At 61.1% G+C, this 10,609-nt stretch overlaps 1 protein-coding gene across 1 annotated transcript; it reads left to right on the plus strand.

The window, feature by feature from the left end:
* Nucleotides 1-5,374: 5,374 nt before the first annotated feature.
* Nucleotides 5,375-10,539, plus strand: DNPEP (aspartyl aminopeptidase). The gene is made up of 15 exons (XM_064661128.1): nucleotides 5,375-5,399; nucleotides 5,526-5,613; nucleotides 5,691-5,779; nucleotides 5,862-5,975; nucleotides 6,292-6,417; nucleotides 6,556-6,686; nucleotides 7,047-7,131; nucleotides 7,558-7,665; nucleotides 7,900-7,977; nucleotides 8,306-8,389; nucleotides 8,657-8,817; nucleotides 8,971-9,010; nucleotides 9,406-9,507; nucleotides 9,862-10,029; nucleotides 10,427-10,539. Exons 1-15 carry the CDS (start codon nucleotides 5,394-5,396, stop codon nucleotides 10,475-10,477), a joined length of 1,431 nt encoding a protein of 476 aa, XP_064517198.1. The 5' UTR covers nucleotides 5,375-5,393; the 3' UTR covers nucleotides 10,478-10,539.
* Nucleotides 10,540-10,609: the final 70 nt, after the last annotated feature.

A 10,609-nucleotide genomic window follows, 5' to 3' on the forward strand; every position in this document is an offset into this window, starting at 1 on the left:
GCCATGCACAAACCTGTGCCAGCTAAAGAGGTCATCCTGAGGGACGGGAGCTGTGCTGGGGGAGGGTGCCCCTTGCCTGGGAAACACCCCCTCCTCTCAAGCCCCCCTGCACACTTGGTGACCCCCAGCTCTGTCCAAGCTGCACTGTTTTGGCTGACGTCAGCTGGCTCAGCTCCAGTGACTCTGTCCCTGGAGGCCCTGGTGTAGGGGACCATGGTGCCACTGGGCACGGGGTGACTCAGCAGCAGGAGCAGCGCTCAGCCCTCACTGGCCCCGCACCTCCTGGCCTTCTGTCCTGTCTGTAGCATAGACACCAAGCAGTGCCATGGCTCACCCGTGGCAGCATCAGGATGGCAAAAGGTTGGGCTTAATCATGGAATCATTCTCAACTGCCCTGGCTTTGGAGGCACTCCTGCCTGCTGCCTGCCTGCTCCATGCCATCTGAGGGCCAGAGAGGGTCTTGGTCCCATATCCATGCAGGTGGGCAGGGGCTCGATGCCCCACATCCCTTTAGCCCCTCCAAGCCCCCCATCCCTGGAGCCCCTCCCAGCCACCCAGTTGCAGCATGATGTGGCATCTTCCCAAGGGTGCAAGCTGCCTGGCGGAGCCTGCCTTTAAAAGGGAAGGTATTTCCAGATGGGGTTGTTTCATACCATCACAGGGGGAGGATGGAAGAAAGGGGGGCTTGTGGGGGGAGAGTAGATGGAAAAACAGACAGCATCCTTCCTCCTTCTGGCCCTGCGCCGAGCATGCCCTTCACATCCCTGAGCTCCGCACGTGTGCCCTGCAGGGTGGCAAGCCAGTCCTTAGCTGGTGTGCAGAGGGGCAGGCGGGTGCCCACACCAGTGAGGGAGACCCCAGGGATCTGGGACAGCACACCTCCAGCTGTGGAATTCAGCCATCCCTTCCCATGACCCTATCCTGCTGCCGTGCCAGCTGGGGTGCGGGGAGGAGGGACTCCCTAGGGGTGCTGTGTCCAGCAGTGCCTGGCACCCTACCCTGGTAGGGCAATGCAAACCCCATCCCAGTCCCAGGGAGCCCTTGTTTCCATCATCATCCCGCATAGCAGGGGTATGCAGGGTTGGGGTGCTCCAGGGAGGGGAAATGCACTCTTGGGCATTGGTGCTTGGAGGGGAAGTAGCTCAGAGTGGTTAACAAGGAGCATCCTCCTGGCCCTGTTCTAGGACAGAGTGCTTGAAGTGGCCTTTCCTCAGCTGCTGTGACAACCTTCCGGACTGGCTCTGTGCAGGCAGGGGGCCCCACGGCTTGCAGAGGGTGGACAAAAGCCTTGGACTTTCCACAGCCTCTTAGGAAAGCCCCTTCTGCTTGCCGGACCCAGCATGACGGGAAGAAGGGACAAAGTGCAGGACCCAGAAACCCTGCCCAAATCCCACGCCAGGGACATGATGCCAAATTCCATGACAACCAAAGACCCAGAGGGTGCGGAAAGTGAGGAGGCTGCAGAGAGCAACAGTGCAAGGCTGATTCCTGTCCCGTCCAGCCCCATTCTGCCTCCCCACAACTACATCCCAGGCCAGGCTGACCCAGACCAGCAGAGCCTGGGAAGTGGCTCCTGAACCCCCGCACTGGCCTGGTCCCAACTTCCACTGAGCTGTGGATGAGGCTGCTGTTGGAAAGGCATTTGGAGCTGGAATGTCAAACAACTCCCTCTGGTCATGACATCCCTGTGAGCAAAGCCAGCTGCATCCTGCAGCCACCCCTCCTCCCCAGCCCTCCCTCCCTCCCTCCCGCTCCCCCAGGATTTAAGCCCTTCACAGTCTCCCCAGGCTGTGGGCATCTCGGGGCTCAAAGGATGCAGGGACAGGGTGCTGACCCCTCCTTGGCCCTGGACCCTGCCACCAGACCCCAGTGCCCCACTCACGCCTGGCCCTGGCTCAGGGATGAGTGGAGGGATGGGAATGAAGCAGCGAGGGCATCCATCCCCTCACTCCTGACCCCTAGCTGTCTCCCTTCATCCCGCTCCTTTTACAGCCATGAGCCTCCCAGGCATCTTTACCCTAAGAGGGAAGGACTGTGTGGCCCATTCCTCGGTGCTGACGGACCCAGGGCACGATCTATTGTCTAAATAAGAGATGTTCTCCTTCCTTGCCTGGACCATGGCCCAGCCTGGCACGACAGGGTCCCAGAAGCTGGTGGGTGCCCTAAAGTCTTCAGCCCCCCACCCACTGTTCACCTCAGCTGTCCCCATGCCTTCGCCCACTCCAGAGCTCAGGACAGCACCAGTGGGCACACAGCCTGTCTGGCTGTTTCTGGTCCCCATCCCTGTGTCCCCAAGTGATGGGGATGCTGAGGACAATGTCCTGTCTCTGAGTGGCACGAGGATGCTGGGGGCGCCTGGATGCCCCATGGCATGAATGGATGCTGCCAGTGTCCAGCTGCAACCTGTGTGGATGCCGGGAGGTGTTCACTTGCCCCCCTTGGTCTTTGTATATCCTTGGGATGAGTTGTTGCCTCCATGTTTCACAAAGTTGCTGGGGGTGACCTGTTGCTCCCAGGGCCATGTAGCTGCTGGGGATGATCAGCTACCTCCATGTCCACGCAGATGCCTGAAGCATGCGTCTGCCCCTCCATCTAGAGCTAGCCCTGTCATCCGTGGGGATGCTGGGAGTGTTCACCCATCCCTGCAGCCCAGGGGCAGGCTTGGTGCCCTCATGGTCCATGGGGGTGTTCACCTGCCCCAGTGGTGTGGAGATACTAGGGATGCTCAGCTGCCCTCGTAGTCCACATGGATGTAGGGATGACTGGGTGGCCCACGAGGACGCTGGGGTGTCTGCCTGCCCTCCCACAGGCCTCGATGGTGTCACCCATGCCAGTGAGATGAGGTAGCATTAGCCACTGCATCGCTGGCAGCTCACGTAAGGCATGGTGGCCATTCACTCAGCCTCCAGCAATGCCTGGGCAGTGATTTCACTTTCCCATGCTCAGACACGTGGGCTGGGATGCGGGGGACCGCCTTGATGGATGCCATCCTTTTGCTCATCCTGGCAGGGCTGGCTAGGGGGGATCCAGGCAGCCTGGCAGGCAGTGGGAGAAGGGGGTGGCACTTCCTGGAGCTCTGGCTGTTTACAGGCTCTGTCCTGGGCCGTCTTTCCATTAACCCCTTCCAGCAGGGCTAAGCACTGTCTGCCAATTCCCAAAGAGTCCTGCCATCAGGGAACACTTCCCAGAATAAACCCTGCCCAGAATCCCACTCTGGGCTGCCAGGGGACATGGAAAGGGCCACAGTGCCCTGTCCCTACTGGTTCTGTCCCTGCCAGGCACCCCTGGGCACATGCATGAGCCCAGCACCAGGGTGCATGCACTCCAAGGATAAGCTGGTGCCTTTTTGGGAGGGCTGCCTCGGGCTCCCTGCTGCACTAGGTGGTCCATGCGGCAGTGTGGAATGCGGACAGGAGCAGTGTCTTCCCAGGAGCATGGTGATGGGGTGGGGGGCAGCCACGACAGGTGCTGCGCAGCCCTTGGCACCCAGCCAGGGGTGAGTCAGAGCCCACCCGGAAATAGCCATCGTGAGCTTTTTCTGGAAGCCTCTCTGTTCCGGGAATAGCTGCGGCATGCCAAGGCACTGCCCTTTGCCCGCTCCAGCAGGGCTGGACGAAGGCCACACCCGGCCCTGCCACTCACCCCTGTTCTGACACCCCAGATCCAGGCACCCCCTGCTCCTGCACACATCCCCACTGGGACCCATCTGCCCTGGGCACCTGGCTACTCACCCGCTCTGGGCATCTACCAGCTGGGGAGCCATGGGCTCCAAATGTCCCCAGGTGTCCTTCAGGCAGAGCCCGGAAACCACCCAACAGCATCTGACCCTGAGCTGGGTGCTGGCAGCAGCAGGGGGTGATGCTGGCAGGAGGAGCATGGGGACAGCCGCCTGGTACCCACTTCCCTTTGGCTGGGGTGTACTGGGCAGTGGCACGTGCATGCCAGCTCTGGGCAGGGGTGCTGGGTGCTCCCAGTCTGGTCCCGTTTCAGTGGGATGCTGGCCCTGTGTTTTGCTGTGGTTGACTTGGAGACCCTCCAGCTGTCTGTTTGCATGGTGCCAGGCAGTGGGAGTGCTTGTTCCCTTTTTCTGGGGAGGAGAGGCAGGTGCTGGGGGCTGGGAGCATAAATCCAGAGCTGTCAGGAGCTCTTGGCACGATAGGTCACAGGGTCAGGTGGAACAGGACCACCATTTTCCAGTCCCCAGGACACAGACAGCATTCTCCAACTAACAGAGTGTCCATGCTAGTGACTCAGGAGATGGGAATTCAACTGGCACCCAACACCTGGGCCCTGTGCAGCTCTCACAGGCTTCCACGTCCCTCTCCCAAGGCTGCACACCCATTGTCTAGAAGACAAAGGATCCTGCTGGGAAACGATACACATGGACTGATGGAAACCCAAAACCCCACTGCTGCACCCAGCCCATGCAGAGGACCCAGCCAAGAGTAAGAGGCACCCCAATCCATGCAAGTCCAAGGGCTCCTATCCCCTGGGAGTGCCCCAGCTGGGGTGCTGCCCTGCCACTGTGCCAACTCTCAGAACCCTGTGCATCACTGTCACTTGGAGACATTGGTCCTCAACATGGCACCAGGGGCTTGTGCCTTGTTTCCTGTGAGGGTTGAGCAGTACCAAGGCAGGGGAGCAGCAATGATGGGGGGCGACATCTTGCTTTACACCAGTGACCTACCCTAGAGATACTCAGCCTCTGGGAAGTGAGTGTGTTCCCCTGTGCACCTGTACCCCACTGTGCATGGGCCAAGCCCTGTTTTGGGGCAGCCCCTATTCACCCAGTGGCTGCAATTGGGGCACACCCCAGGGCAGGATGGGTGATCATCCCTGGAGAGCCTGTGTCAGCGCCTTCTGGCTGTGTCCCACTTCCACTCACCCAAAACCTAGCTCTGTCCTGGCTTTGGCAGGCACCGCGTTTGCCTGCCCTGGACCAGGGTGCAGGGTGAGTGGTGCATGGTGTGGATTGCAGGGTGCGAATTTTCAGGGGGCAGGGTGTGGGTTGTGGGATGCGGGGTGCAGGATGCAGGGTGAGGGGTGTGGGGTTAGGGTGTGCGGTGCAGGGTGCATAATGTAGATTGCATGACGTGGGGTGCAGGGTGAGGGTGCGACGTGCAAGGCATGGGGTGCATAGGGTGCAAGGTGCAGGGTGTGGGTTGCAGGGTTGCAGGTCGTGGAGTGCGGATTGCAGGGTGTGGATTGCAAGCTGTGGATTGCATGGTGCGGGGCGTACGGTGTGGATTGCGGGGTGCGGATTGCGGGGTGCGGATTGCGGGGTGCGGATTGCGGGGTGTGGATTGCGGGGTGCAGGGTTCGGGGTTCCGGGTGCGCGTTCCTCCGCGCCGGCAGGGGGCGCTGTGCGGGCGGGGCGCGGGGCGGTGGCGGCCATGCAGGTACCGGGCGGGCGGCGGGCGCGGGGCGGGAGGGGCACGCCCGGGCTGGGGGTCCCCGGTCCGGCGGGGATCCCCGGCCTGGGGCGGGGTGTTGCCGGTGCTGTGCGGTGACGGCGGTGCCAACAGGCGGCGGCGCAGGGCTCGAAGGCGGCGGCACAGGCGGCGGCGCAGGAGCTGGTGAAGTTCGTGAACCGCAGCCCCTCGCCGTACCACGGTGAGGAGCCGCCCGGGCCCCCGCCCTGCCCTCTTCCCCTCCCCGCAGGCGGCCCTGACGGCTCTTCCCCCCCGCAGTGGTGGCCGAGTGCCGCAGCCGGCTGCTGCAGGCCGGTTTCCAGGAGCTGAAGGAGACGGAGCACTGGGACGTGCGGCCGGCGCAGAAGGTGAGCCCGGCGGGGACGAGGCGGCGGGGGCTGGATGGGGCCGAGGGGCCCTCACCCCTCACCTCTGGCCCTCTTTCCCCAGTATTTCATCACTAGAAACTACTCCACCCTCATCGCCTTCGCCGTCGGCGGCCAGTTCCAGCCCGGGAATGGGTTCAGCCTTCTGGGGGCTCACACCGACAGCCCCTGCCTCAGGGTAAGGCCGCCCAGCCAAGTGCTGGGACCTTCTCTGGGGCCCTCCAGTTTCATGCCACAAGCAAAAACAACTCTTACTTCCCCTGTACAAAGGAGCACCATTGTTGGCTCCTTACACATCCCAGATCTTCCTCCCAGAGCAGCCCATGCTGACCCCCTGCATTGCTTTGCCTGCTGCTGTGTCCTCTGTGTCTCCTGTCCTGCAAAGCCCCTCGCAGCACCCTGTGCTGGCACCGTCAGCGATGAGGCTCTGGGCCTGCTGTGCCCAGTCCCCAGCATTTCGCAGTACCATTAGTGACACCTCTGCTGTCACTCAGGTGAAGCGTCGCTCTAAGCGGGGGCAGGTGGGCATAGTCCAAGTTGGTGTGGAGACCTATGGAGGTGGCATCTGGAACACCTGGTTTGACCGTGACCTCACCGTGGCTGGGAGGGTGATCATAAAGGTGAGTCTGATTTGGGGCAGGCACAGTGGGATAGCTGTGTGCCCCCAGCTCTGGGTCCTTGACTCCCACACAGAGTGGGACCTGCTGCAACCTCTCAGCCTTACAGGCGTGGCCCCAGCAGCCCTCCTTGTGTTTCAGGACCCGGCCACAGGGCGCCTGGAGCAGCGCCTGGTACGCGTGGAGCGGCCCATCCTCCGCATTCCTCACCTGGCCATCCATCTGCAGCGCAGCATCAATGAGAACTTTGGGCCCAACACCGAGCATCACCTGTAAGGCCTGGTTCGGCCCCAACCCCTGGCCAGCCCTTGGGAGGGATGGGACACAGCTCAGCAGTTGCCCACCCTCAGCTCGCCCTTTGCCAGCTGCTGATTGCAGTGAGGAGGTCTGCAGTGGCTTTTCTTAGCCCCACAGAGTCCTTTCAGGAGATGCTTCCAAACTTAGGACTTGGGAAGGACACTGGGGTGTCCTGAGGTGGCACAATAGATCTGTGCTTCAGGGGCTACCATGTTCAGCATGGTAGTTGCTCCCTGGAGGAGCAAGGCAGACACTTGGGAGGGATTTGTTGTGTGTGGCCCAAGCAGGTGAGGTGAGCAAAGCCCTGGGGGCTAACATCATTGTCTCCCACACAGGGTTCCCATTCTGGCCACTGCTGTGCAGGAGGAGCTGGAAAAGGAGGTGCTTATGGAGTCCACACCTTGCAGTGCTGTGGCCCAGGTGAGCTGGGTGCCAAGGATGAGTGGGGACTCTTGCTAGGACCTCACACTTGTCACCTTTGATCTCCATTCCTCAGGGACCTCCCACCAGGTTCCTCTTCCCCTTCTCCCCATGGACTGGTGGTAAGCTTCCACTCGGCCTCACAGCTGTGTACGTGGCACATCTGCTCAGCCATCTCTGTCTTCTCACCCTGCTCTGCAGCCACTGTGTAGAAGTGGGTGCACTTCCCCAAGGAGGCAGGGCGGGGGCCTTGCACAGGGGGCAGAGACCTGTCCTGGGTGAGGTGGGGGCTTGAGCACAGGACATGTTAGCAGGAGAGAGGACATAACAACATGAGTGGGGTGTGGGACAGCTCTGCAGGGTGAAACAGGGAGCTTCCCCTGCCATCCACAGCCTGCCCTGCCCACAGCTCTGCTTTCTTCCCAGGCAGAGCGCCACAGCCCTGTCCTGCTTTCCCTGATCTGCCCCCAGCTGGGGGTGAAACCGGAGCAGATTGTAGAGCTGGAACTATGCCTGGCAGATACACAGCCAGCGGTGAGTAAGGGCAGGAGCCTCCTTCTGCCGGCACACAGCCTGTGGGCTGGCACTACACAGGTGTTTCCTGGCACACGTCCTCGGCCTGGGGCATGCCAGGGCTGGAAGCTGAGTGGAACAAGAGGAGGCAGCTCCTTAGGGGCATAGATGAGGGGACTGGAATGGGGACCCAGTGCAGATACTTTTTGGTGTGCCAGAGGCTGTGCCCTACTCCTCCTGGCTCTCTAATTGCAGACACTGGGTGGTGCCTTCGATGAGTTCATCTTCTCCCCACGTCTGGACAACTTGCACAGCTGCTACTGCGCCCTGCAGGTGAGAGTGAAAAGAGCCTGGAGGCTGCAGCATGGTCCCAAGGCACCCTGGCTCAGCTTTGAGCTGGCCCAAGGCTTTGCAAGGATGTGTGTTCCCATGAGATGGCTCTGGCTTATAGGAGGATCTGGTTTTGGGAGCTGCCCACTTTGCTGAGTGTATGGGGTTCCCAGCAGCTCCCAGGGGTGTCTCCTGCTGTCACCGGGCCATGTGTGTGCCCACAGCTCCCTTCCTCCATGCTTTGGGCTCTCCTGGGAAAGTTCCTGATGGCTCGGTCCTGAGACTCCCAGGATGGCACTCAGGCTGATGTCCATTCCCCCCAATCCTGCAGGCCTTGATTGACTCGTGCGCGGCGCCCTCCTCACTCTCCCAGGAGCCCAATGTGCGTCTCATCGCACTCTATGACAACGAGGAGGTGAGCAAGGGCACAGTCTGGGATGGCTGGCACTGGGAGGGGCTCCATGTTCTTTGCTCTCCCCCAGCCATGCCTGGCAGGAGAGAGACATGCCATGCCCCAGTGGAGGAAGCTGGGATTTGCCTACACCTCCATGGAGTGTGGCCTGGTCAGGGGGTGGAAGGCACTCGTATGATAGGAAGCAACTCTGCTGGCTTTGGGGAGTCCCCTGTCACTCAGCTGGCCCCTGGAGTGTTGGAGGGTTGTGCTGATGGTGGTTCTTGGCAGGTAGGGTCAGAGAGTGCACAGGGCGCGGAGTCCTTGCTAACGGAGCTGGTGCTGCGTCGGATCTCAGCATCGCCACACAACCTGACAGCCTTTGAGGAGGCCGTGGCCAAGTCCTACATGATCAGCGCTGATATGGCCCACGCTGTGCACCCCAACTATGTGTGAGTAGCCTGAGCAGTGCCACAGGTCAGGACAGCTTCCCCTGCCACCTGAGGGGACATGTCCCCATCGTTCCCCAGGGAGTACAGACCATGCAGTCTTTGTTGTGGCAGGGAGGGAGGGCTGTAAATGAAACTCCTGCTTCTCTTTTGCAGGGACAAGCATGAGGAAAATCATCGTCCAGCCTTCCACAAGGTGAGGGCAGCCCTCTGCTTTGGGTTGGGACAGACACTTTGGGTCTGTCGTGCAGTGCTGTGGATTGTCCAGCTGCTCCCTGGAGCACAGTTTCAGGGTGCAACTCAGCAGCTCTCAAATGGGAAACATTTGTCCTGCAACAGGATTTGCCTGTGCCACATGTCTGATGTTGATCACTTGGGATCTCAGTCTTGTCCCTGGAGCCTTCCCTGCTCTGAGCTGGGCTGTCTCTGTCGCAGGGCTGTCTCCATCCCCATAGGCTCACCCAGGGAGGAGAGAATGGTCTGGTGTGATGTGTGATGGGGTGGGACAGCGTTGCCTGGGCATGAGTGTTTCCAGAGCCACTGACTATCCCTGGGTCCCATCATGGACCTGCGGCGCCTTTGCTTGTGCAGGGCCCTGTCATCAAAGTGAACAGCAACCAGCGCTACGCCTCCACAGCTGTCACCGAAGCCATAATCCGGGACATCGCCGCCCGCGTGGGTGTCCCTCTGCAGGTGAGCACGGCTGAGTGAGCCCTCCTGGAACACTGTGAGTTTGGGCTGCAGCCCTGCCCCTCAGTTCATGAGAGGGGGCCTGTGCCAGAGCCCCACTCCTGTTACCATATCTGTCCCCGCTGTGGTCTGTGCTGCCTGCTGCTCTGGGGCTCCAGCTCCACTGCTGCCTCAGGGAGCAGGCTGGGGAACAGGAAGGGAATCTGGCCTCAGTGTGTCCCATCTCTGGAGGATTTTGCACCCTGGCTTGGATCAGTGCTGCTTCCTTGTCCCAGGTTGTCTCCCTTCAGGGCTGAGGGCCCATGTGGGAGGCCGTGGGGCAGCATGGGGAGCTGCTGAGGCCTTGCCCCCCTGCAGGAGTTCATGGTGCGCAACGACACGCCCTGTGGCACCACCATTGGCCCCATCCTGGCCTCCCGCCTGGGGCTGCGTGTGCTGGACATCGGCTGCCCGCAGCTGGCCATGCATTCCATCCGGGAGATGTGCTGCACCTCAGGGGTGCTCCAGAGCATTACCCTCTTCAAGGTAAGCCCTATGGACCCCATCCTGTGCTGAATCCCCCTCCCTGCTCCTCTGCATTTCTTGCATCCCCATGTCCCTATCCAACCCCTGCCTTGGGACTGAGCTTTCCCACTCTCGAACCCTCTGGAGCAGCGCAGGTACCGGCTGCTTCCAGAGGTGCCCCCTTGCATACCAGCCTCCCCCAGTGACTGCCATCCCTAAATAGTTACTATGGCAACCAGTGCTAGCCTTGAGTCAGCGATGGGTTACTATGGCGACGTGGTCGTGCTCTCTGCGAGTAGCATGCCTGCTACAACGCTGCCTGCGTAACCCAACAGGGAGCTGCTGCCTGCCGCCGCTGCCTGTCCCCCCACCCCAAGTTGCCCTGCCCGGCCCACTCTGACAGCCTCTCTCCTTCCAGGGCTTCTTCGAACTCCTGCCGACAGTCAGCAGCAGCCTGGTGGTCGACTGAGCGCAGTGGGGAGGGAGCAGCAGTGGGTTCAGTGCTGGGGCCATTAAAGCATCTCTAGCTCACTGCCGAGTGTTCCATGACTGCGGCTGGGGTTGGGGGTAACATATGTAGCTACCGCTGGGGATTCCCATG

Source organism: Pseudopipra pipra, chromosome 7, assembly GCF_036250125.1.
Source record: "Pseudopipra pipra isolate bDixPip1 chromosome 7, bDixPip1.hap1, whole genome shotgun sequence".
NCBI classification, from domain to species: domain Eukaryota; kingdom Metazoa; phylum Chordata; class Aves; order Passeriformes; family Pipridae; genus Pseudopipra; species Pseudopipra pipra.

Coding starts and splice junctions, on each gene's coding strand:
- DNPEP (XM_064661128.1), top strand. Junction 5,614..5,690: donor CAGCCCCTCGCCGTACCACG/GTGAGGAGCCGC, acceptor TCCCCCCCGCAG/TGGTGGCCGAGTGCCGCAGC. Junction 7,666..7,899: donor TGGCAGATACACAGCCAGCG/GTGAGTAAGGGC, acceptor CTCTAATTGCAG/ACACTGGGTGGTGCCTTCGA.